This window comes from Notechis scutatus, chromosome 3 (genome assembly GCF_049901735.1).
Source record: "Notechis scutatus isolate UNSWTSFEM ecotype Mainland chromosome 3, rNotScu1.2, whole genome shotgun sequence".
Classification (NCBI taxonomy): domain Eukaryota; kingdom Metazoa; phylum Chordata; class Lepidosauria; order Squamata; family Elapidae; genus Notechis; species Notechis scutatus.
Window position 1 is genome coordinate 108,914,654 of NC_142011.1, and position 27,327 is coordinate 108,941,980.

Here is a 27,327-nt window from a genome sequence, read left to right on the forward strand (position 1 = left end):
ATGTCAAAACGATGGATTGGGACAACCTAGCTCCCATCCTCCAAAACCACTATGCTCCGGCCGTACCAACTCTTATCCGAAGGCATGATTTTTATCAAAGAGACCAGCACGAGGGCAAGAGCATCGGTGAATTTGTGGCCGACCTGAGGGACCTTGGAGGTTTGTGCGGATTCGCTAACCTAGATGAGGCCATGCGAGACCGGGTCGTTCTCGGCCTGAAAGACCCAGCACTCCAAAGCAGACTAATGGCCAAGGGTGACATCTCCCTCGCCGACGCCATAGCCGAAGCAACCACAGCCGAAGCTACCTGCAAATCAGCGGCCCGAATGCGGCGTTCAAACGGAACCGACCGTCAATTGACCAGCAATGCAACTACCACACCAGAAAAAATCGCAACCACCACCCACCATGGCGACGTTGAATCCCCTTCTGACAGTGAAGAAGAAGAGATTCACTGACTTCAGTCAGAACGCGATTGGCGAGACCGGCGGGGTCGTAAGTCAGGATACCAGTGTGCTGGCTGCAGAGGAAATCACCCGCATTCCGAATGCAAATTCCTGGACGCTGTTTGCCGACATTGCGAGAAGCGGGGGCATATCGCGAAAGTATGCCGCAATAAAAGAAACTTCAGCCCCCGGCGTCGAGGCAACAGCCCGAGAAGACAAGATGGCACCCCCACCAAAAACTGGGACCGCCAGACTGACAGCCGTTGGAGACGGGACGGCCGAAACAAAAGATTCAATGAGGCACCGTGGAGAGAAGAAACACACCAAACAGTTATCATCGCCCATTCTTCACCAGTAGATGCACGGAAGGTACGCATCGAGGTTGGTATCGAAGACCAACCATGCACCATGGAGGTAGATTCTGGCTCCTACCTCTCCATGGTCTCCTGGCGCACCATAAAGCATCTAATACCCAGCATACACCGCCAGGAACTAAGTGACCAGAAAATGATCTTGAGGGACTACCAAGGGAACCGCATCCCAGTGGCTGGCATCGGGCATTTCAAGATCTCCTTCAAAAACCGCACCAACATTCTACCACTTACAATTGTGGAAAAAGACCGCCCCAGTTTACTCGGATTACAATGGTTCTCGCCGCTAGGGATCGAGATGGCAGGCATCAATCACACAGACGAAGAAGATTGGGAGGCGATGCTCGTACGAGACTTCCAAGAGGTCTTCGATGACACTTTAGGCAAGTACAAGGGGTCCCCAATCTCCTTCAATCTTAGCCCAGACATCGCTCCCATCCGCCTCAAGCCGCGCCGAGTGCCATTTGCACTCAAGCCTAAGATAGACGAGCAATTAAATAAGCTCATCGCGCAAGGGGTATTAGAACCTATCGACCATGCCCGTTGGGAAACACCCATTGTCACCCCCATCAAACCAGATGGCTCCCTGAGAATCTGTGGAGACTACAAGGCCACCCTGAACCATGCCCTGCAGCAGAGTGCCTACCCTGTGCCAGGAGTCCAGCATCTCCTACACTCACTTGGGGGTGGCAGAATCTTTGCAAAGCTCGACCTGGCACAAGCCTATCAACAACTGCCAGTCGATGCTGAAACCGCCGAGGCACAAACGATCGTGACACATCGAGGGGCATTTAAATGCAACCGACTCCAATTTGGAGTCAGCGTCGCACCTGGGGTTTTCCAAAGCCTAATGGAAAGACTGCTGCAGGGAATTAAAGGAGTCGTACCCTATTTCGACGACGTGCTAGTAGCAGCCCCAATAAAAAACAATTGGAGAAATGGCTAAGAGCAGTCTTACAAAAATTTAAAGACTCCGGCCTCAAAGTAAAAAAAGAAAAGTGCCAATTATGTACTGAAAAGGTTGAATTCCTGGGATACCTCCTAGACAAACATGGAATTCACCCTACTGACAAAAAGTTAAAAGCCATCAAGGAAGCCCCCAGACCGAAAAATAAAACGGAACTCCAAGCATTCCTTGGACTCATTAATTTCTATAATGTTTTCCTACCCCAGAAGGCGACTGTCGCGGAACCCTTGCATAGGCTTCTGCATAAAACGGCATCCTGGATCTGGGGAAGGCGAGAGGAACGCGCCTTCCAACAAATAAAAAACCTTTAAACTTCCGACGCAGTCCTTATTCAGTATAACGAAACCCTTCCTCTGACTGTCACATGCGATGCATCACCCTTTGGCATTGGAGCAATCCTAAGCCACACCTTGCCGAATGGGAATGAGGCTCCCATCGCATTCTTCTCAAGAACCCTGTCCAAGCCGGAGAGGAACTACAGCCAGCTGGACAAAGAAGCCCTAGCCATCGTCTCTGCAGTGAAGAGATTCCACGAATACATTTATGGTAGGACTTTTTCAATTATTACGGACCACAAACCCCTACTAGGCATTTTGGCTGGGAACAAACCCACTCCAAACATCCTGTCACCTAGGATGACGAGATGGTCTGAATTTCTTGCCGCTTATAATTACCATTTAGCACACCGACCCGGCAAGACCATCTCGCACGCTGATGCTTTAAGCCGATCCCCCCTACCAGATGTGCAAGACGACCGAGCACCCACATTATCTATTTTACAAATAGAAACAATCACCATGCCACCATTGACCGCGCAAGACATTGCCCGCGAAACAAGAAGGGACAAACACTTGGCGCGAGTCCTCAGCTGGGTGGAGAGGGGTTGGCCAGAAAACAAAAAAAATGAACTCTTTAAACCATTTAAAACTCGACAAACCGAACTTTTCTCACAAAGGGGGTGCATTCTTTGGGGAGACCGGGTGGTCATACCAGAAACATTACAAAAAAAAGTTCTAGACATGCTGCACGACGGGCACCCAGGCATTGTACGAATGAAAGCCCTGGCCAGAAGCTACGCATGGTGGCCAGGCATGGACAAACAAATAGAGACTTGGGTCGCCGGTTGCAGCAGATGCCAAGAAACCCGCTCGGCTCCCCCTGCAGCTCCACCGCTAGAATGGGAAACCCCCAGAGGCCCCTGGTCGCGAATCCATATTGACTTCGCAGGGCCAACCAAAGGACATACCTTTTTAATCACTGTTGATGCCTACTCAAATTGGCTCGAAGTAAGCAAAATGAAGACAACCACCACAGAAGCCGTTATCAAAAAATTAAACAAACTTTTTGCCACGCATGGTCTGCCAGATGTGATAGTATCTGACAATGGACCTCAATTTACTGCATTGACGTTTGAGCAATACTTGGCAGACCGTGGCATCCGACACGCATTGACATCGCCCGCTCACCCGGCGGCGAGTGGGCGAGCTGAACGCATGGTTCAGTTCACAAAAAGAACCATCCAAAAGATTGAACACGGCAACATCCACGAAAAAATCAACAAAATGCTCCTAATACAACATATCACACCCAACACCACCACGAACAAATGCTCAGCGGAATTACTCATGGGCAGAAGGCTCCGGTCACCTCTAGACCGTTTGCACCCTACTTACACTCCAGAGAAACCCCCTGGATCTACTAGCCGACACCGAGCCTTCAACGTGGGAGACACTGTTTTCGCTAAAAACTTTACGGGGGACCCACTATGGCTACCTGCAAAGATCACCCAAGTCACCGGCCCCCGCTCCTACCAACTCCAGACCACCGACGGGAGGAGCTGGAAACGGCACATTGAGCAGCTACGATCTAGACTGGCCACTTTTCCCCTCACAGACTCTAACCAAGAAATCAGAGGGGGGGGTGTGGAAACCTCAAACATAGAAAAAGAACCGGTATCTGCGCAAGCAGAACACCCCCCACACACATTAAATAAAAATCAAACATTAAACCAGCAATACTTACCTACAAACAGGGAACCGAGGCAGACGGGTGCTTCACCTGGAAGTAGCAGCCGGACAAGCTCAACCAGCCCAGAGAATCCAGGCAGGAGCGACAGAGCGAACGACTTGACCAACCCGGATACACCAGGCGGGAGTCGCAGCTATAGGCCCGGCTCACCCTTCCAGGCGGTTCCATCAAGAAGCTTGAGAGCGACGCGGAGCCCGTCTGAATCTGACGATGACCAGAGACATTATGAATCGCGTAAGTCAAGTAGGCAGGTCCGAAGACCCGCCTACTTACGTGACTACGTTACCCTGCCCCTTGGACGGAACCAAGAGGGGAGGGATGTTCCATATTAGCAGGCTCAAAACCCTGCAATCCAGACAAGCCGGTCCAGACAAGCCGGATCATAATTGGCTGGCTTAAACATTCCTGATTGGTTCATACAGGGTTTGCCGCGATTGGCTAAAACCAAGCGCGGCAAACTCAAAGAGTTGTCATTGGCTGCCTGGCCGCGGTCAGCTCTATAAGAAGAGCTGCCACGCGCTAGGGTTTTGTCTCAGAATCTATCTGTTAAATAAAGAGCTGTTGTTCACTACTCGAGCCTCGTCTATTCATGGGACCCACCGACCAAACTTAACAGATTCTAATAATTAGGAAAGCAAAGCACTGATAAGTTCGTCCTTTTGCACATTTCTCTGCCTTTTTGAGTAGGGGAGTTCATAATGAAACTGCAGCCTGCACTTTTCAAGACCTAATTACATGCCATATATCTACATACACTAGTTACATGTAACTGTGAACATTAGAAGTATGCTAAATTTATTTTGAATTTTGAAAAATAAAATAAAAATAGCCAGAAAAGGATGCAGCTAAAAAAATGCAGAATTCATTTCTCAGCAGAACTTCAACCATTTCCCTTCCCCAAACAACTATAGAATGGTTAAAATTTTTGTATTTAATTTGTAGAGATTAAATACTGACCACGAAGTAAATTGCGGACTATCACAAATATTCTGTCTTGCACAAAAACAATTTGAACTAATTTTTGTTTCCTCTACAACTGCATTAAATTTGATTTTTACTTTTTTGCAACTCTACTTTTCTTTTTATAAAAAAAACCCTCATTTTCTCTACTGCCAAAACATCCACAGAGATGCAGTGTGTGGACTTGTTTTCAATACAGTATTGCAGCTAAAATATAGAATGCAGGGAAAATGCCTCTTGCCACTCAAAACCAGCTGAAAGAGTGTATAAAACCCTTATACGGATTTGTCCTAGGGCTAAAGAATGTTTTCCCCATAACGTATTTCTGAAGTTGCTTTCCGAGCATACTTTTTGCAAATAAAATCATATTCATATGATACTACTTCCTGATATTGTAACAGTTTGAGCTCGTTTATTTTACTTCTAAAAAGTGTTTGCCTTCCTTGTTCTGTGATCACAAGGATATCTTTAAATGCATTCTACAGGATACTTCTGTATCATTCATATTCATATATTATTCATCTAATGAGTTGTTGATTAATAAACTGTTTGCAGAACCTACCTGTACAAATTTATCTGCCTTTGGCCAAAAATCCAGGCCAAACAAAGGAATAGAAATTAAAATCTGTTGTTACAACTGTGGTTAAGAAACAAAAATGCTCCAGATTTCTTTCTCAGGAGCAGCACGAATGTAGCATTTCTAAAAGTTTAAGTGTGGAGGAGGAGCTAAGGGGGAAAGAGAAATCACTTGCATTTATGCTGTCCAAAGCATTTTGACTCATCTGGCAGGAATTAAGAACAGAAAGTAGAAGTGTGGAGGGGTAGAGAAGAGTGTGAAAATGATCCATCCAGTAGCTGATTTCACAGATCATTTTGGGGGAGGGAGGGGTTAAAAGAAAATTATTGTACATACCTTAAATTGGTGAGATAACTGAAAGGAATGTTCTCTTCTGTTCTCTTTAATCCACAAACTTTACTGTAAATAGATAACTCTCTTCATACAGCTTTATAGAAGGCAGAATTGCATAATCCACCACAGTTATGGGGAAAGTTTGTGGAGAGGTTTATTAAACTTTGCAGTGTTTCCATTAACCCAAACTCTCATTTTAACAGGAAGCACTTTCTACCTGCTTCAACTTTCCCCTCTTCAACTTTAACACAATGTTCCAGTAGTGTCTACATCAGAGGTGATATTCAACAGGTACTGACCAGTTCTGGGAAACTGGTTGTGGAAATTTTGAATAGTTTGGAATACCACCTCTGACTGGCCCCGCCCCCATCTATTCTCTGCCTCTCGAGTCCCAGCTGATCGGCTGGGTCTTCTTTTGTTGCCCTGCACAGGAGAAGGGAGCTGGAAAGCAGGTTAGTGGGGTGGGGAAACAATGGGAATTTTACAGTATCCTTCCCCTGGAGTAGGGTGGGAATGGAGATTTTGCAGTATGCTTCCCCTGCCATGCCCACCAAGCCACGCCACACCCGCCATGCCACACCCACAGAACAGGTAGTAACAATTTTTGAATCCCACCACTGGTCTACATAAAGAGATTTATTGATATATTTACATACATTGTTTTTCCCCTTGAGAACTACACAAATCATAACTTGCATTTGACTTGACTAACAGCACCAAATAGAGATATGATTCAGGCTTTTCCCTACCCGCAAAAGGCTTTTTTCTCTTGCAAAGTTTACAGCTGGCAGATATTATCTGAGTAGTTTTAGTGGGCTTATTTGCAAGCCTCAGATCAGAGGTGGTATTCAGCAGGTTCTGACCAGTTCTGGAGAACCAGTAGCAGAAATTTTGAGTAGTTCGGAGAACTGGCAAATACCACCTCTGACTGGCCCCTCCCCCATCTATTTTATGCCTCCTGAGTCCCAGCTGATTGGCTGGGTCTTCTTTTGTTTCCCTGCACAGGAGAACGGAGCTGGAAAGTAGGTTAGTGGGGTGGGGATGGAATGGGGATTTTACAATATCCTTCTCTGCCACACCCACCAAACCATGCCATGCCCACGAAGCCATGTCGACAGAACCGGTAGTAAAAAAATTTGAATGCCACCACTGCCTCAGATGCTGAACCCTCCAGATTGTCAGGCCTGAAATTGACATATGTGTAGCCATTTTATTTAGCCTTATTATATATTCCTTTTCTTTCTTTCTCTTTGTTATGGGGGGAAGGGTTTCAGGCTTGCCACATTCCTAAGGTGGGAGGAGTGTTGATAGAGTTGTTTAGGCTAGATGGTTCTTCTTCCCATGGGAACACGAGCTGTCCCTGCAGAGGCCTTGAAGTGGAGATTTATGACACCAGGCAACATTGATTTACTTCTATTGGAGAATGTGACTTTTGGGGGCTGTTTCTAACTTCCAATATTATGTGGTGTAATTCCAGGTTGTGTCAGATCCAGAATTACAACAGACTTTGCCAATTTGATGCTTTCCTAAATAAAAGAAATTATTATGGAAGATGGAATTTCTTTTTAAATGGAGTTCATCACTTGGAAACCTGACACAGATATTGTGACACCTGGAAAAGGTTGAGATGGTGAATGGGAGATAAGTGATTGTTCTCAGTCTTTCCAATAGCTTTGTTTCCAGGGCAAGTCCCAGATTATGAACATTTCACACAAAGAAGGACAATGCTACTCAAAAAGAAAGATCCATGAAATAGGAAGGTTTCTATAGCCACCAGAATTACTGGAATTCTGTAGTATTGGGATTAAATTGCCTCCAGAAACCAGAATAGGACATCTACTATATGGATTCTTTTTCTTGGTCCAAGATTGTGATATTCAACTGGATATCATCTGCTTACCAATGATACCAATTAACTTCATATTAATGCTAAATAAGGGTGTCAGAGTTGACCTTTACGGTGCAACACAGTGGAAGACTTTTGATATAACCTCTCTTTTGCTCCCCCAAATCTCCCCCTCAAGAAGGAACATTACTGTAAAATAGTGCCTCCCATTCCTCCTTGGACCAGGAAGTTACAGTAGTTTGATAGATGTGATTACCATTATTCTTTGCTATATGTTGAAGTTATCAAAAGCTACTGAGAAATCCAGTAAGTCTATGAGAGTTGCACTAGTCATGTTCAAAGGTCATCCCCAAGTATTATGGTCCCCCAGTAATATTTTCCTGTTGAATTGCATTGCATTTTTTCTTGTATTGAGAGAGAACAAGCATTTTTCTTCTTGTAGGTCACCATTTGCTCATGGACTTTTGCGTCCACCAGGCTCTCTATGTAACATTTAAAAAATTATTTAGATCCCTTTCCTTTAAAAAAGGAAGTAGCAATCTTCACAGAAAGTATCATTCACAGAAGTATTTATAGGCCTCATAACCAATATGCATTTAAAGATTGCAAAGAACCGGACAAATACCAATTTATAGGAAATTGAAAACATGCTTACATCATGAGATATATTGAAACACCTGTATCTTTCTGCTCCGAGAGCTTAAGGGAAGGGACAGCATGTACCACTCTGATTTTACCTCTCTTCCTGCAATTGTTGGATAGCTCATACATGCACTGCATATATGGCTAGTGCTTGACTTAGAACAAGTCATTTAGTGAATGTCTATGGAGATTCTCAGTCATCCAGGTCATGGTTGTCCCGTGCTTTTTCAAAAGGCAACTGGATTTTGTTTTTCCCTGAAGACATTTCGCTTCTCATCTAAGAAGCTTTTTTAGTTCAAACTGAATGATAGGAATTGGAAGGATTTATATTCCTTGTAGTCATCTGGTATTTAGTACTCTGAAGGTCGGTCATTAGTTCTCTGAGAGTCATTGAGACCAATTGGGGGTTAATCTGTGTCCTCACGACACCTGAATCAGAGTGTAAATGGTTGTGAAACCTTCTTGGAACTGCTGAAAGGACTGTGTTGTAACAGGACTCCTCCTCTGTTGAAAGGGGGCTGTTCAGTTTTAACACAGATAGCCTCTTTTACCTCTCTTTCAACCTAATGGTTCTCTCTCTCTCCAGAATATGGACTTTGCTGTCTTCAAAAGAGTTGTCTTTTTCTTTCAAATGCAAATGAATTGCTGAATCTTCTCCTGATGGATTTGTTCTCCTATGTTGCGCCATGCACTTGTGAAGTGGTTGTTTTGTTTTTCCAATGTACAGATCTGCACATGTCTCATTGCACTGTATTGCAAATATCATATTGCTCAATTTGTGTCTTGGTGTTTTATCCTTGGGGTGGACAAGCTTCTGACCTAGTGTATTCTTAGATTTAAGTATGTATGTATGTTGTGTTGGTTGAAAATCCTCCTGAGCTTTTCAGATATTCCTGCAATGTATGGAGTGAAAACATTGCTGTGTTGTTCTCTTTTTTGTCTGTTTTGGAGGAGCTTCTTCTGGTCTTTTCTGGATTTGATGAAGGCCCAGTTGGTATAGCCACAGGTTTTGAGAGCGTCCTCAATTTGTTTTAGTTCTTCTTTTCCCTCTTTGCTGGTAGGCACACCTTCAGCCTGGGTTCTGACCACTCCCAATTTGTCTTCTGGTGTAACATTTTTTCTTTTTGAAATTTGCCATCTATTTCATTCCATAATTGTTATCATGAATAAAAATAGAAATTCTTGCTAATTATTAAGCAATGATATTTAAAATTGTTAATGTAGTTAGTATAAAATTATTTAAAGTGTTAAAGTATAATTTGTTTATTATAGCATATCTGACAGCAAAATATCAATGGTATTAAACATATATTTTATATAATATTATTTAAAGTGTTCATAGTGCAATTTGCAAAGCATAATATCTTGACAGCAAAGATACCTATTGTCAAGGCCACAGTCTTATCAATTTAACATATCAAAACTAAATTAACAATCAAAAAGGCCAATGGATTGATGCCTTTGAACTGTGACAGTAGAGAAAGTTTTTGAGAATACCTTGGACTCTAAGAAGAGTAATTTTTTCAGTACCAAAATTGAAGTAAAACCATACTGTTCACTGCAAGCACTAGCAGTGAAGTTAAAGTTTAAATATTTTTGATGTAGTGCAAGCAAATTTCTTCATAGAAGGCACCAATATATGGCAAGCATAGAAGGAAATAGAAAAACAGGTTTTAATAGGCACAACTATTAAAACTGATATCATGAACATTAGTTTATCTAAGATATGATTATGAAATTTCAGTTGAGTTCTGAAACTTGATATTTTTGTCAGTTTTGTTTCACAATTTTTTAGATTATAGTTTCCGCTATATCTCATTACTAACAATGATGACTGTGCTTTGAGAGAATTATAGCATTAAAATGCATGCAAATGTAAATACAGATAAATTGAGACAGTAAGACAGGGACAGTAGGCACGCTGGTGTGCTTATGCAAGCCCCCTTTAAGGACCTCTTAAGAATGGGGTGAGGTCCACGGTAGGCAGTTTGAGGTTGAAGCTGTGAGGGGTTGAGGCTGTAACAACGGAGTCTGGTAGGACTCCGTTATTACAGAGTCTTTCATGTCCCATTTCCCAAGGGATGAGGTTCAGCAATGCTGAAAGCAAAGTTCTAAGTCATCCTATATTCTCTACAAGTTTTCATTATTTAAAAGATAGCGCAATGTCCTATGGAGTAAATTAATGTCCTGGAAGTACAAACATATCTGGTCGGAATAAAAAATATATGTGTTAATATGTATATATATATATATGTATGTATGTATATATGTATGTGTATGTGTATACACACACACACACACACACACATGCATATGGTAGCCAAACATATGAAACCACTTTGTGTTTAAATAGCGCATTAATAAGTATGCTACTTAAAATTGGAAGATATTGCTACCACAAATGCTAAATGATTACAATCCCTTGCTTCTAGCCATATAAGATGATTTGGGGTATAGTCTAAAACAGGGCTCTCCAACCTTGGCAATTTTACAACTTGTGGACTTCAACTCCCAGAATTCCTCAGCCAGCTCTGGGAGTTGAAGTCCACAAGTCGTAAAGTTGGTCTAAAACATCTGGAGAGTAGTAGATTGGGAAGGCTGACTTAGCTAGTGCATGTCCAGTCACACAATAAACTTTTTTATATACTTGTTGTCTGATCAGCTCTGTAAACAGACACCATTATTGTTCATTAAACCAAAATTAAAATGAAGGCAACATTCAAACAAATCTTTTAGCCTAGTTTTCTTGCATTTGCAGTCAAAACAAGACATCTTATCAGCAGAGGGAGGGGGGTTGTACAGTTATTGGTCACAGACTCTGAAGAAAAAGTTAATTCCTGCATGGGAGCCTTCCAAATGAAAACAAGTTTATCAGTTTAAATCTGCAACACTGGCATGGAATTCTAACCTCTCTTTGAACACTAAAGATAGGTTGGTTTGGACCCCCTTTGGATGTTATCTTTTTATCTTTGTAACTGCATCCAGTTGGCCACTAAGACCTTAGTTTTAGGAGTAGTTTGTCGTGTACCACTGAATCAAAGGCTTTACAGAAGTCTATGTAGATTGCGTCAATTGCTTTGCCCTGATCAAGTTGTGTAGTCCATATGTTTTTACAGTGCAAGAGTTGCAGGTTACAGGACAGTTTCCTTCTGAAACCAAACTGTTTGTTAGAGAGTAGGTTGTTTGTCTTTAAGTGGAGGATAATGGATTGGTTAATAATTTATTCCATGACTTTACAGGTGACACAGCATAAAGAGATTAGTCTGTAATTTTCAACTAGGCTGGGACCTCCCTTTTTGAAGATGGGGATGACTGTGGCTAGTGACCATAGATTTGGCAAGGAGCTGGTCTTGAAAGATTTTTCAAAGATTAAGCTTAGAGGTTCAGCTATGGCAGTGGATAGCTTAATAATGATGAGCCCAAAATTTCTGTTGCTAAGCAAGACAGTTGTTAAATTAGTTTTGCCCCATTTTACAACCTTTTTTGCCACAGTTGTTAAGTGAATCATTGCAATTGTTAAGTTAGTAACACAGTTGAGAAATGAATCTGGCTTCCCCACTCACTTTACTTGTTGGAAGTAGCAAAAGGTGACCTCGGGACACTGCAACTGTCATAAATGCATGCCAAGAGATCTAATTTTGATCATGTAATCTTGGGGATGCAGTAACAGCTGTAAGTGTAAAAAACAGTAATAAATCACTGTTTTCAGTGACACTGTAACTTTGGATGGTCACTAATCAAATGTTTGTAAGTCAAGGACTACCTGTAATAGATATGCACCAAAGCCTCAGATTCTTTCAGATGCTGACTAGAAGGGTGATGTAATGGGCTGTGAAAGTAACCTTGCAAGACAGAAGGAAGAGCTGTAGTCTAAACAATGGTCTGATGAACAAAATTTGAGGCCAAATGATGAATGCAGGTGGAAAAAACATCTCAGAAAGGACTTTTCCTAATTCTGTGGAAAGTAAAAGCAAGGGAGGGGAAAATGCTTTTAGACTTGCAAAATTCTCTTACTGTAACAATAAAGGTAGCTTTAGTACTCATGTTTTGGTTTCCTTCCTGGATTACCTTGAAAGGCTGACAGGCAGGAAGAGATGCCTGCCCAAGCATAGGAACCTCTTAGGCAACTAAAATTACCAGATGAAATAAGAGTAATGCAAAGCAAAGTAAAGCAATGTAGTTGTTTTGCTTTTAGAAAGAAGAGTGGGGTCCTTCACATGAAATATGGAATTTACTCAAACACTGTGGAGTTGAACCTGAATGATTTTGAAGGGGATTAGAAAAATACAGTAAGTCTGTCAATAATATTAATCACCATGACTCTGAGTACTGGCTTTTGGGGAACAGGAACTTTAATCATGTCCTACTTTTCTAGCCACAGAATGATCAATTAGTCGAAGCTTTTATATATTCTAGCAGGATTTTTATATTACCTGAATGACTATAACAATCTCAAGAAAATGTCATGGCTAAAGCTGAAGACTAGATGATGGCTTTTGGGTGGCATATCAAGGCTGCCCTTCAAAAAAATAGTTAACTGGGTGAAGTTAACATTACATCTACTTTTAACTAAAATCAAACACAATGAATATGATTACTATCTGCTATCTGGTCAAGTACTAAATTCAAAGTTAATATTTTGCAATAACATTTAGAGAAGTGGTATGTGGAGCAGCACGTCCTTTTTAAAAAGAGAAAATTGCACCTTGGCTGTCCCAAAGTGGTCTGCAAAAACTAATTGAAACTAAGGTAAATTCCAACCAAGATAACAAATACAGCAAGCCCTTTCCATAGGCAAGAGAAGCAATTCAAGGAATCTTCCACAACCCGGGTTCTTGTGGGCTTCAGGACTCGTTCCCACTGGTTCAGGATGGTATTTCTGGCCCCATCCCACTTTCCTGGTCCAGTCAGACGATACTGGTAAGGAGAGCAGGGGCCAAAGAAAATCTTCATTGCTAGTATGGGATCTTTGAGAAGTAGAGCTGGCACACTAGGCTTTATACCAATGAGGGAACCAAGTTCATCACAGTACACAAGGCAATCTGTTTTCAGGACTTCATCAAAGGACAAGCCAAACCTTAATCAAATAGCACAAAGGAAGAGACAGGAAATATGTATAGTTAGAAAATTGAATATACAACCTGGCATTGAAAATTCTGTCCTTTTTCTTGGGGACTCTGGATCTTTAATATTTAGTTTCCTCCAAAACTTAACATTTCTACAAGTCTGGTTGGAGACAGTATATCGTAGTTGTTATGATTTAATTTAGATGAGCAGAAATATTTATCATTTGCTTTTTTGATTAAAAAAAAAATTAACTTAGCAACATGTGAGATACCATTATTTGCCTCGTACAGCAAGGGCAACACAATTTACCACACTGAGATATGAAGGCAGCACAATTTCAGTCAGCATTTCCAGTATCTGAAAGGGGCTCACATAGAACATCTTCCAGCAGTCAAAATGCTAGTCCAGGTTGTGAGGGAGGCCCTGAAGCACCTCCAAATGAAGAAGAGAGGTTGCTTCTGTGTTAGAAGTGAAGACTACTGTGCTCCTTTGTAAAACCCTTTAAAAGATGGGTTTGTATGCCTCTTGACATAGGGAAAGTCAGCTTTGTAAAGGCTACTAGACATTTAGTTTATAACGCTATGCTGGGCAGTGAAAACAGAATCAATCCATCAGTTCAGCTGTTCTAATATTTTGTACTATATTATTATAGTTCAAGCAGTCTCATTCCTTGCATTTAAGATACATTAAAAGCTGACCATGCCATCAATATTTTTATGTAGCCTGCATGCAAAACAAATTCTTTGTGATTAAATTACGATCATTTGCCCTAGAAAATCAAAAGATTTGCAATGGCCCCAGGAGAGCCAGTTTTATTTATTATTTTATTGCTTTTCTGAGCTAGAAGCAGAATTCTCATCAGGAAATTGGTTCATAGATTGATTGCTCCAGAAAATGGACAAAATCTGCATGCAAAATTTGAGGTATCACTTGAAGAAAATGTTCCTACACATAGGCTTCATCTAATGACTGACCTATTTGTCATCCATTTGCAGTTGCAATGAGGATGAAAAATAATTTTATGACCAATACCTTCATTTATTACTTTGCGGATCTATAAAGCAATGGAAAGCTGAAGTAAAATTATAAATATGGTTGCGGTTAGCAGTCACTTCACTTAATGACCAATTTGTTGGTCCCAATTGTCATTAAACAAGATCTACTGTAAAGATTGTATTTCCATAGGTCATGCTTAATGACCACAACTGGGACTGGCAATTCACTAACCACTGTGGCTGCTAAGTGGAAAATCAAGTGACTGCAACAGGCATATGATGTCACTTCCCATTCAGTTGTTTTGGCAAATCACTGTGATTGATAAATGAGATATCACATGACTGTGACTTGTGATTTTATTTCTACATTCTCCATTAACTGTGCTTGTCAGAAATCAGTTGCAAAGCACATTAATAACAGTCATAAATGCAAGGATTGGTCACAAAGCTAATTTGTTTAACATTGCTGTAACTTTGAATGGTTGCTAAACACGAATATTGCTAAGTGAGATCTACCCCATATTCTTCTGAGCATCTGTTCACTGATTGGAAATACTGCCTGCCATTATCTTTGATTTAAAATTCAAGTTTCTCCCATTTGAGCTTTGTAATGCTAACACAAAAGTCAGCAATCATAGCATTTTGCAATCTTTGCAAGGCAACTATCTTTCATCTACTACAGGGGTGTCAAACTCATGACGGATGTGTCATGTGCTGGCAACGCCTACACTCAGTTTAACAAAGGGGGAGGGAGAAATCCCGATACGTCAGATGATGCCACCATGACGACACGAGTTTGACATCCCGATCTACTAGGTTGAGGTGCCACCATGAAGAGAAGATGATGTAGTTCTCTAAAGCTACAGATGCCACCAGACAAATGCACATAAATATAAGGGTGCAACTTCAAGGATTTTATCTATAGATCAGGAAGAAAGTGCTTGAAGCTGCTTTTTCTTTAAAGTTTTGCTTGTTTTTTGTTATTTATGAGTTCATGGAGTCTTAAACCAGATGTAAATATTAGCATGTTTTCCAAGAATAGTACGTTATTAAGATATTCAAATTATATCACCATGAGCATTAAAACAGCCCTCTAATAGAACTGAGTTTAAAATCAAACTGGTCGTGAAATGGCTGTATACAAGATTAAATCTGGTTTAAATCAATTAACATTTATGGAAATAAAATTTAGTTCTCTCAGCATTTTTAACTATATTGCCAGTACTTAGCCATGTGATCTGAACTAGTAGGCTTAGGCTATTACGTAGTTGAGGATTTTATCTATGTCACACCAATTCCTCTTAATTCTGGACAAACATCTTTGGTAGAGATAATAGTTCCTTTTTCTCTCATTTGAAGCAGCTTTAGTTTATGATTAGACTGTTTATCTGCCATGCAATACAAAAGTATTAGCAATCAATGTTTACACTGTATACATTTTTTAGTGTTTTCCAAAGATCAAACATGTGCTGGGAGCTGGTCAGCTAATAATTGTAGTGCATTTTTTTTCCAGCCAAGGAGATTTGGTCCAATATGGTCTTCATTACATAAAAAGACTTACCTGTTAACTTTGTTATTTTTCTTTTCATTGATTTCTTCCATCATGGTTTTGGGTGGAGGCAATTTACACAAACCTGAAAGGAGAGAGAATGTTTCAGCAATATTTCGGAAGGGCTTGCACCAAAGCAAGTAAATGAAACTTTAATGGAAGATTATTACCAAACAAAAAACTGTCTATCTTTCAAAGAAGATGTAGCAAATTTTAAAAATGCCCAAATGGAAATGATCATGAGATTATCATGTAATTGGATTCAAATTACACTTGAAGGTGTACTTTGTTTTCCTTAGCTGTATATTCTGAGAATTGAAATGGATGTAAGTTGTCACCCCAAGGCTTCCTATTACTAATTTCACCTTAATCTTAAAAACACCAACAAGAATGAAGAGATAAAGTAAATAAATGGCTTTAAAGAGTAGAAGTAAGAAGGGATTTGTGCCTCAGTTCATCTGAGGCATGTAATGAGTGCAATCTTTGGAATGGAAGTTATCCTGGAAATTAAATGGAAATACTATGAAATTAGAATAGGCCCCTTGAATCTCCAAGTACTTCTATTTTAGAAGGCAGAAAAATGAACGCGAAACGCACGCTCACCAAACCGGTTGTTACACTGGTTGAATCGCACCACTGTGTTACATGCAATGATAACCCTATTAATTTTAGATTGTTGTGGATAGAAATGTTCTGTATCAATTAATTCCCTGTCCCCACTGTTTAGTTTAAATGTTTATCCAGAAAATGTGTGAATTTAATGCCAAGTAACTCGGTCCCTTTCTTTGATGGATGCAAACTATCTCTTTTGCACAGTTACTTGTAAAGTATACCAAGTTTAGTTTATATTGCCACTCTGTTGTCCAACAGATTGCGTATAAAATAGATATGCTCAAGAACTCATTAGAGCAGGAGTGTCAAACTGGGTTTCTTCAAGGGCTGGATTAGCATTGTAGTTCTCCTCTGCAGGCCAGTTGGGAGGGAGGGGCAGGACAGATGCCTCCTGCAGCACCTGCTGGCCAAAATGGGGTGCGGGGGGGTCCATGCGCAGCCCCCCTGTGCCTCCGTGGCCTCCTGCAGCACTCTGCCTGCCGTTTTCGGGCCCATTTTTGGCCCGTTTTCCATCTTGTTTTCAGGCCATTTTTCAGGTCATTTCCTGGCCCATTTTCGGCCAGCAGAGTGTTGCAGGAGGCCATAGAGGGTGAAAACAAGATGTGGGGGGACGCACACAGCCTGTTTTAGCCACCAGAGGCACCATGGGCCGGATTTAAGCATCTTTGATATTTCCAGGCTGGCCCTGCAGCTGGATTTAAGCACCCCACAAGCCGGATTTGGCCTGTGGGCCTTGAGTTTGACACCCCTGCATTAGAGAGTTGCAACTCAATCTACATACCATTAAAGACACGTGTGACCCAGCGTGCTTGGATTTCCACAACTGGCATGATTGCACCAAATGGCCTGATGAAGCCTATAATGGCTAGTGTTGGTTTCTCTAGTTGAGGAAGGAAGATGTATTTGTACAAGGAAGCATGACGGTTTTCAACCTTCAGGATTGATTCATCAATGAAGGGAAAAGAAGCTTTGTATCCAGTGGCAAAGACAACAGTATCTACTTCTTCTGCAGTGGGAACATTTACAAATACAACAGCATTCTCTTTGAACTCTTTCACTGCAGGCATAATAGAGATCTTTCCAGTGATAATGCATGAAGGAAGTAGATCATTTAATACAGGTTCTCTCATCACACGTCTAGGAAGAAAATAAATGCAATTAGTAAATTGCAGGCAAAGGAGATAACCCCTGGATTATCCTTTCTTTTCAGCATTTTTACATATCATTCTTATCAGAGAAAGTTATGAGAAAGACATTCTCCTTTTGACTCTGAGCCTGGAATTTTCATTCATTTAGCTATGAATATATAGTGACTAATAAAGCTATCTTCCAAGAATGTGTATCTCTGTGCTGGCTAAACTAATGGCAATGAAGTCAATTAGCATTGATGTAAAGATGTAGTTCCTTTGAAGTTTTCCAAATCTCTTACCTATCAACGCCATTAGATGACCGAGAGATCTAGTAATATGGTGAGGGGAAAATTCATTTATCTCTCAAATAAGACAAAAGAAATTGAGTTTGCAAAGCTCTTCTCTTCTCTAGCATAGCTTAGGGAAACTATTTTTAAACCCAGAGAGAAGCATTAAAAGAGGAGAGGAGCCTCTGTGGCACAGTGGTTAGAGTGCAGTACTGCAAGCTACTTCTGCAGCCAGCTGCCTACAATTTGGCAGTTCAAATCCCACCAGGCTCAAGGTTGATTCAGCCTTCCGTCCTTCTGAGGTGGGTAAAATGAGGACTCAAATTGTTAGGGGCAATATGCTGACTCTCTAAACCGCTTAGAGAGGGCTGTAAAGTGGTATATAAGTCTTATTGCTATTAAGCATTATGTAAGAAAAACCTCACAAATCTAGAATTTAAAATGCTTGCTATCTTGTCAATTATAGATAGATTTGTACATATATAATTAGCAAAATGTTGTGCTTGTGGCAAAAGAGTGTTGTCTTGTGCTGAAAGACTGAAATGAATCTGTTCAAGGCATTATTCAGAAGGTAGCACAATCAGCTGTAGAACAAAATAATTTTAAAACTTGGAGTCACCTTTAATGTTCAAGTTTTGAATGGAGACTGTATGTCATATTGGGTATGTACAATTTATATCTCCTTGAATGAGGAATGGCTCTTTGTCACAAACAGGTCAGCGGCCGCTCTCTCTTTTGAATAAAGAAACAGCTTGGTCTTTTAAAAACAAAGGGCAAAAATCTGGAGAAGAAAATTGGGCAGGAATAGAACTATCATCTGCCCAGCAATCTCTGATTAATGTTTGGGATCTCCAAGAAGCTGTAAAATATTTTCTGCATATAATATAATTTTCTTTGGAACATTATGCTTGGTAATAATTTGAATCCCTAATTTCTTTAGAAAGAATTTTTCTTGCAAGCTCTTCATTTGTGATAGAGCATGCCACACCACGGGCTGTTTTATTTTCCTTTGTTCTTTTTAAACTACTTTCCAAGTAATGTGATCTTAATGGTTCTCTTTCTCCATTGAAAACTTGTATTTTAATGTGTATGTACACACTTCATTGGGTCAGGGTTTTGTGGGTTTTTTAAATCACTGCCTGAAGTTTTCTTGGCAAGAGTTTTTGGAAGTAGTTTGCCATTGCCTGCTTCCCAGGATTGAGAAAAAATGACTGGCCCAGGATCACCCAGCTGGACTCTAACCTATGGCAAAACTAGAATTCATAGTCTCCCAGTTTCTAGTCTAGTTAATCACTACATGAACCTGATTTTTAATACATAAAGTTAAAAAGAATTTTCTATATAACATAACATAACAAACATAACAAAACACAACACTACTTTATTTCCAGTGAGATTGGTTTATCTCTCAAGGGGTAAAAATACAGAACTGGTTAGTCAGAATGCTAGACTATAGGTATGTGGCCAGGATAAATGGCCAGCAGGTAGCAACTATATTACGCACAATCACTAATGCAGGGGAAAGGACCAGAACGTGAAGACAACAAGAATTCTGGAGGGGAGGAAGAGGTTTGAGGTATTTGTCAACTTTATTATCTACCCATCTTTAGCATCCAATTTATTTCCAGTACCTGTCCTTGGGAATTAAGCCATAGTTTGCATGGTTAAACCACTGGCTCACTCTGTTTGCAATCATCCATACTGTGATACACCCAGGAAGGCTATTTCGGATAATATTCAAAAAACGACTTTGAAACACCATGTCCCAGGGGTAGCCATTATCAAAAACACGGCTTATAACCCAAGAACCTCTTTCTGTGCTGATCATCACCTAAAAAATAGAAAACAACGAAAACAGAGCAGCAGCCTGATATAATTAACAATCTCAAGTCATATCTACACCTCATACAAAAATATTTAATAGTATCTCAGTCCAGGTTTGGGACTCTTATGGTGATAATCTGTTTTCATCCACCCACCCATCCATTATCTCTCTCCCATATTATGTACAATATAACGTTTGGCTGTGAACTGCTTAATGCCAATTGTAATTGAGGTGATATAAAGCTTTATAAATAACATTAACCCATGTAGTGCTGACCCTTTTGAAAGGCGTTAGTTACATAGATTAGTTCCAGACTTCATGCTGGGCTGAGACAGATCCAGGAAGTGCTTACAGTACTTCTTCTATGTGCCCACCTGGTTCTTTTAGTTTTGCTGGCTATATTGTGGCCAACCAATATCCATCTAACTATGCCCACTATGTAAAAGAAACATTCAACACACACACACACACACACACACACACACACACACACACACAAAGCCGAGGCCCCAATAAAATATCAATTTCCCCCATGTAATTTGTATATGCATGTCAAACCTACAGTAAATTGACATCCACCAGGCCCTATTGCCTGGGAGATGAGCCAAAACTTCATGGGCTTCTGAAAGGCCAATATTTTGATTGATAGATTTCAGATTTGAGGCTGCCCAACTTAACAACTCTGGGCAGCTTACAATTGCAAAAAAGAAATAACATATATAGAACAAGTGACATATAGAAATATGTGACTGGAAGACTAACACAGTACCAATTTAAAAAAAAAAAACCCAATTTATGGGGATTCCACAACTGCTGCATCACAATGTTTGGGAGAACAATCAACTTTTAAAGGATTTTCTGAATGTCGTTAGGGTGGATTCTAGGGGTGAGAGGCATTTCAGAGGGCAGGCAGTGTGATGGAGATGGCATCTTTTTTGTATCCTTCAAGATGACAATGTTTAATCAATGGGATTCAGAGGGCACTCACTCTGCCTGATCTCACCGGTCAGGAAGAAATAACCAAAGGCTGTCCATATCTCTAGGAGGTGGCTGTTCCATAAAGCAAAGTCTTTGACAGAGAAGATATCTTCCCAGGACCCACCAGATAACACTATAGGTAGTCCTTGGCTTATGACCACAATTGAGGCTAAAATTTCTGTTGCTAAGTGAGATAGTTATTAAGTGAATTTTGGACCAATTTATGACCTTTCCTGCCACAAGTGTTAAGTGCATCACTGCAGTTGTTAGGTTAGTAACACAGCTGTTAAATGAACCTGGCTTTGACTTTGCTTCTCAGAAGGTTACAAAAGGGAATCACATGACCTCAGGACACTGCAACCGTCATAAATAAGAGCCAGTTGCCAAGCATCTGAATTTTTATCCCATGACCACCGGGATGCTGCGAGGGTTGTAAGTGTGAAAAATGATCATCAGTCACTTTTTTTAGTGCTGCTGTAGCTTTGAATAGTCACAAAATGAACTATTGTTAGTCAAAGACTAGCCGTACTTCATCAAGAGGACCCAGAATGTTCCCATTGCATCAGACATAGTGAGATATGTAGAAAACATCAGGGATAGGCACTCCCACAAGCATCCTGGTCCCATGCCATGTATTTCCCTCATGTAATTTGTATATGCATGTCAAACCTACAGTAAACTGACACCCACCAGGCCCTATTGCCTGGGAGATGAGCCAAAGCTTCATGGGCAGTTAGAAATTGACAGTCAGCACCTACTGGAAGCCCTCTGGGAGCCAGTGCAGCTGATGCAATCGTGGTGTTACATGAGTGGGCTGTGATGCCCTCAGAACTGTAGGTGCTGCTGCCTTTTAGACCAGCCACTGTGTCCAAAAGCTGTTCAGGGCAGCCCTGTTGTAGTAGTGAAAGTGGGAATTGATTAAGACACAAATGACAGAGAGCAGTGCCTCCCAGCCTAGGAATGGCTGTAACGAACATACAAGGTGGTATTTCTGCAAAGGCTGTTCTGTGAGTAAGAGCTATGAGCTATCTAAATCATGAGATACCAAGGTTCCTAAAGCCTTGTCAGAGTTGAGCAAAGCTGGTTTCTTCCACAGTCAGACTAGACAGTCTCCAGGCACATGGAGAACATTTCAGTTTCATCATTTGGGTAGCCTGGGCAGAGATGCATAACTCAATGCCTTGAGGATCCTGATGATACACCCAGCAGTTTGATTTATATATTGGAACACTGCAGTCTTGTAATATCTGAAGGGTCTCGAGTTTACCTATAAACCAAGTCGGTCATCAGAGGTCCCTCATTTTGCTACTAAGATGTAAGGTGGTATTCTCAGGAAAAAAAAATATGGAAGTGTTCAGATTATGGGTTGCTTTTGGGGGAAGCTTGCAGTTACTACTGTGTTACTTTGGCATCCACATATAATATTTATTTTTTTCTTAGACTTCTCCATTCAATTTTCATCTGATCTAATTTTGAGAGTTTTCAGTATTGCTCATATATACTGTATTTTGCGACTATTTGGCATATTTTCCATTCTATTGTTTTGTCTTTTGTAATTTAAATTGGAGGGGAAAAATAAGATTGTATCTATTCAATAGAACAGTTGACAGGCAATACATTCTCCCAGGGGGCCATATGAAAAACTGGAAATGTTCTGAAGGACCACCACCACAGCCCCTGACCCACCACTGCTACTCTGCCTCCTGATGCCACAGCTGCCCTGCTCCCTGTAGTCAATGCCACCAATCCCATGGACTGGACAAGGACAGCCATAGGGCCAGATGTGGCGCCCGGGTCTAAATCAAATAAAATTTAATAAAAATAAATTTTAAAATATAATTTAAATGGGAGGGAAATTCATACTCCATACTCCTTATTCCTTTGTGTGAATAAACTCCAGTGACATCATTTACAAGGGACTATCAGAAGAAGAACTCCGTAAATGATCTTAACTGTACAGTCAGGGTTATATGGGACAACATTCTTCTTGTACAAAACCTTGTCTTGCTTTTAGTGGGAAAACCTGAAGATAGTTAATGTACTTTAGCATATGAAGAATCTCTCCATTGGCTATAGAAAAAATATTCAGGGCATAGTTTTTCACACAAGATGGAGCTATCATTCCACTTACAGCTTCAAACAATAATACAGAAAATCAGAATTTTTCCTAAACCTTATTGTAATATATTCTTCTGTATCTTGTTTTGAGAAAAATGAGGATTTTTCTACATCAAACAGGTGTATGTCATGTCCATCCACTTATTATTTGTAGTTGTTGCTGAATGTTTCTGATAGATGATTTACCAAGCCCAATCTGGAAAAGGATGGGTTGTAATTCTTTGCATGCAGAACATATGGCCTGCAAATAAAACATGCCCTTGCTTTTGTATGGAGGACAGGGAATTTAATGCTGTCCAAATATTTCAGATTTTAGGTTCTAGTAATATTCAACCAATGTGAACAATAGGAAGGGATTGTATGAGGGAGATGTTGCTTATGACACCGTTTGTCCCCAGTGGTATCTATCCATCCTGTTGGATCCAGCAGAAGTAGAAGCTGCTCCAGGTCCTGTCTGTGACAGAATGTTAGTGGGTGGGACCCAGGAAGATGGCCTTTTCTGACACAGCAATGCTCACCTCTAGAACATCATCTCTTTGGAGATCAGACCTTTGGTGTTTTGCAAGGCCTGAGAGAGCTGGCATCCCGAGGGTGAACCCATTTCTTGGCTGTATTGATTGGGGATGGCTGATCAAGGCTGTTTGCATATTTGGATAACACATCTTTATGAATCTGGAGCCCAAAAAAGTTAACAGCTCCTTCTGACTAATAGTCAAACAGAAAGACTAGAGCAATCAGTCAGTGTTCACTTGCAGGGCAATAACTGAGTGCCATATCCTCCCTGCTCAGATCTAAGCATAAACACATCAAATTTCATCTTTCCATAAAAACAAAAGAATTGCATTTTCCCATGTTGCTCCATTCTTCACGGCAAAAATAAATACATAAATAAATCTTCTCTGCCTAACAAATTCCTAACAGTGAAGTTGTAAATACAGTAGCTAAATATTCTTTTGTAGTCCCTTAAGTCATACTTTTTCTTTGACAAGCTTGACAAGTTCCTAAGCTAAGCAACACATAGTGGACTAAAATCTGCTGGGGATGCTGCATCTTTGTTCCTTTTTAAAACTTATTTGGAAAAAGCTACTTTGTTGAGGCAACTCTGCCTTTGTCTTCTTGCACACTCATATTTGAACCTTCTTTCTTGTTAAATTTGCTTTTGTTTATTTCTTATGGGAGGAAGAAAGACCAAAATCCCCAGGTCAGCTGTATTGCTAAAGTTGGGGTGGCAGTAATTTGCATCTGAGCTCCTTTCCCTCATCATGCTACCACAGGGGAATTCCAGAATGAACCAAGAAATATGGATCCAGACTCCAGTAAGTTTGTAGCTCGCATAGTCAAGTCAGTGATAGACTGTCATTTATAAAATGATATTTGCTGTTATGAAACTACATTTTCCAGTCCATAGATGTAAAAACACTGGCAAAGGAATATTCTGAATGTGCTTGTATCCACAATCCCTTTGTTTAAGCCATATAACATGTTATTGGCTCACTTAGTCACAGGCATTATGCCTTCACTTGGAAGACTTCATCTGTTAGCATTTTAAATTTGGTGTGGAATAAGCACTACCAATCTTAGGTTCTGAAGTTATTCAGTACAATAATAAGGAGCACCTTTTACTGAATAAATTACAAATTCTCACTTTATTATTCTCACATTCATATTAGTTGAGGAACATGTTTGGTGTCCCTCAGGGCAGTGTTCTAGGACCAACTCTCTTCATACTCTACATAAACGACCTCTGTGATCATATTAAGAGCAATTGCGTTCTCTTCGCTGATGATGTAAAGCTGTTCAATACTACAGACAATACTGCTACCCTACAAAAAGATCTTGACTATGTATCCGAATGGTCAAACAAATGGCAACTTCAAATCTCAACAAATAAATGCTCTGTCTTACATATTGGCAAAAAAATCAGAAAATAAAATACAAGCTGAATAGTCAAGACCTTGTTGATGACCCAAGCTCTGTAAAGGACCTTGGAATACTCACCTCTAATGATCTGAGTGCTAGAGCCCACTGCAACTACATAGCCAAAAAGGCATTAAGAGTTGTTAACCTAATCCTATGTAGCTTTTTCTCTGGCAATATCACACTACTAACCAGAGCATACAAAACATTTGCTAGACCAATACTCGAATACAGTTCATCAGTCTGGAACCCTCATTACGTATCTGATATTAGCACAATTGAGAAAGTCCAGAAATATTTCACAAGAAGAGTTCTCCACTCTTCTACTCGTTGTAGAATACCTTATGCCACCAGACTTGAAATTCTAGAACTAGAAAACCTTGAATTACGCCGTCTTCGGTCTGACTTAAGCATGGTATATAAAATCATACATTGCAATGTCCTACCTGTCAATGAATACTTCAGCTTCAACCATAACAACACAAGAGCACACAATAGATACAAACTCAAAGTAAACCGCACCAAACTTGATTGCAGGAAATACGACTTCAGCAATAGAGTGGTCAATGTCTGGAATACTCTACCCGACTCTGTAGTCTCTTCCCCAAACCCCAAAAACTTTAACCTTAGACTGTCTACCGTTGACCTCACCCCTTTCCTAAGAGGTCTGTAGGGGCGTGCATAAGCGCACCAACGTGCCTACCGTCCCTGTCCTATTGTTTCTCTATTCTTTTATTTTTCTTATATGTACCCATCTCATGTATTCACAACTATGTATACACTTATACTTATTATCTTGTAAACAATTGACAAATCAAATAAATAAATAAATAAATAAAAATAAATAAGATTTACATAGAACTGGGTTTCTCACACATTAGAACAATACTGATAAGAGAATAATCTGGGTGACTGTTCTCTTACCAGTATTGTTTTAAAGTGTGAGGAACTTGTCTATCAAAATCAAGACACAGCCCAGTCAGGTTCCCAAAAGCGAAACAGTTCTGATGTACTTTACCTTTTTTGCTGTTTGAGTGGCTTCTACAGCAATATCAACTCCAGAATTCCCCATACCAATCACAAGTACCTTTTTATCTCTGAATACTTCTGGGGTTTTGTATTTGCGGCTGTGAAAATACTGACCATTAAATTTTTCTAAGCCTGTGGGGAAATAAAGACAAACCCAATGAACTTTCAAATAAAACTTATAATAAAGAATAACATATTCCAATTTGGTTGCAGTGGTGGCATTTATATAGAGCAATCCTAATATGCAAAGAGCTTTACATGTATTATCCCAGTACCCTTACGTGAGCCTAACAAAGTATACCAAAGCCCATTATTGGTGAGAAATCTGAAACTGTAGCTTGCCAACTAGATACTATCTAAGAAATTCATAAAGTTCTTTCCTCAATATTCATGTAAAAAAACAAAGATGGATAGCATTTGGGTAGATTTTAAGGGCTGCTGATATTCCTTCATTTAATAACCATGTTTAAATTTCATAAAACAATATTCAACAATATGTTTGTGGAATAGAGTTGATGCTAACAATCTTTGCTGGATACTGTAACATAAATTATCTTACATTATCTCCATTGCTATTCTCTGCTGTAAACTAATTCTGTTTGTTTTTTGTGAAGATTTTTATAAGTGGGCAGAAGGTCAACCTTTGTAGCCACAGGTTTCCTTGTTTTTTGTGAAGAATGCTGGCCTACCTACAGCTTGGTTATCCAACAAAACTATTATCTAATTCTAAAGTAGACAAATGTTTTAATTGTTCTCAAGCTTCAATTCCTATCAATCGCAGTATGACCAAGATGAAAATTGGTAGGATTAGCAGTTGATCAACATTTGGAAGGCCACAAGTTGTCTGTGCCAGTTCTTAAGCAAGACAGCATAATTAGGATGACTTAATTTTTAAGAGATCCAACTTTGTAAATTTAAAGCATATTTAATAAAGACTTTTGTAAAAACAGAGAAAAACCTAAATTGGCAGAAATGAAACCATCTTATCATAAGGAAGCGAAATACAAACTAACAGGGAAACCAGAGCCAAAGATAATGATGCAGATGTGAAACAGGATACAGCAAGGCTCTCTTGACTTTCTTATTTTTTAAAGAAATTGTTTTGTTGAGCTCCATTATGTATCAATATACTGAATTACAATGGATCATTATAACTGAGAGGTGGAAACGGTGGACTGGAGAAGGATTTAGACTCCATTTTGTGCCCTTACAGAGAGCTCTCATATGGCTGCAGCAATATGACAATTTTCAAAGGCATTAATTGTGGATGGGCCAGGGGACTCCTGTAAAAGGCCAAAATTGTTTAGCATAACAATTTCTTTGTTTTAATATTGCAAATGTGGTCTCTGTGTTTACAAAGTCCTTGGACAGCAAAGGCAATTAAGAAGCAAGTACTGGACCACATAACACCAGACATGTCACTAAAAGGCAAAATCATGAAACTGTGTCTCACTTACTTTAGTCAGTGTCACTGGTTAGTGGTAAAAGGAAACCAGGCCATCAAAGAACATCAAAGCTGACACCAGCCAGAGCATAGAAAAACACAAAGAAATAGTGCAAGAGTGCAAGATGTGGAGAGACCTGGCCCATAGAATTGTCAAGTCAGACTTGACTGAACAGATAAAATCATCACCATCATATTTACAAAGA

General features: G+C 40.2%; 2 protein-coding genes across 10 annotated transcripts in view; both read right to left on the minus strand.

The window, feature by feature from the left end:
• LOC113421679 (dimethylaniline monooxygenase [N-oxide-forming] 4-like) overlaps window positions 1-5,808 on the minus strand; it is a 41,306-nt gene extending 35,498 nt beyond the window's left edge. The window contains exon 1 of one of the 3 annotated variants that reach the window (XM_087960946.1): window positions 5,686-5,808. The gene's annotated coding sequence lies outside the window, so the exon portion shown is untranslated. The remainder of the gene's footprint in view (window positions 1-5,685) is intronic. The other 2 variants (XM_087960948.1, XM_087960947.1) reach the window with 2 other exon arrangements.
• A 3,609-nt stretch (window positions 5,809-9,417) lies between these two features.
• LOC113421670 (flavin containing dimethylaniline monoxygenase 1) overlaps window positions 9,418-27,327 on the minus strand; it is a 31,681-nt gene continuing 13,771 nt past the window's right edge. For all 7 annotated transcript variants that reach the window (XM_087960942.1, XM_026682174.2, XM_026682171.2 and 4 more), the window contains 5 exons: window positions 25,667-25,809; window positions 19,442-19,641; window positions 17,175-17,530; window positions 15,794-15,866; window positions 9,418-13,247 (listed from right to left, as the gene is read on the minus strand). In XM_087960942.1, coding sequence (XP_087817068.1) covers window positions 12,905-13,247; window positions 15,794-15,866; window positions 17,175-17,530; window positions 19,442-19,641; window positions 25,667-25,809 — 1,115 coding nt within the window. In that variant the 3' untranslated portion in view covers window positions 9,418-12,904. The remainder of the gene's footprint in view (window positions 13,248-15,793; window positions 15,867-17,174; window positions 17,531-19,441; window positions 19,642-25,666; window positions 25,810-27,327) is intronic.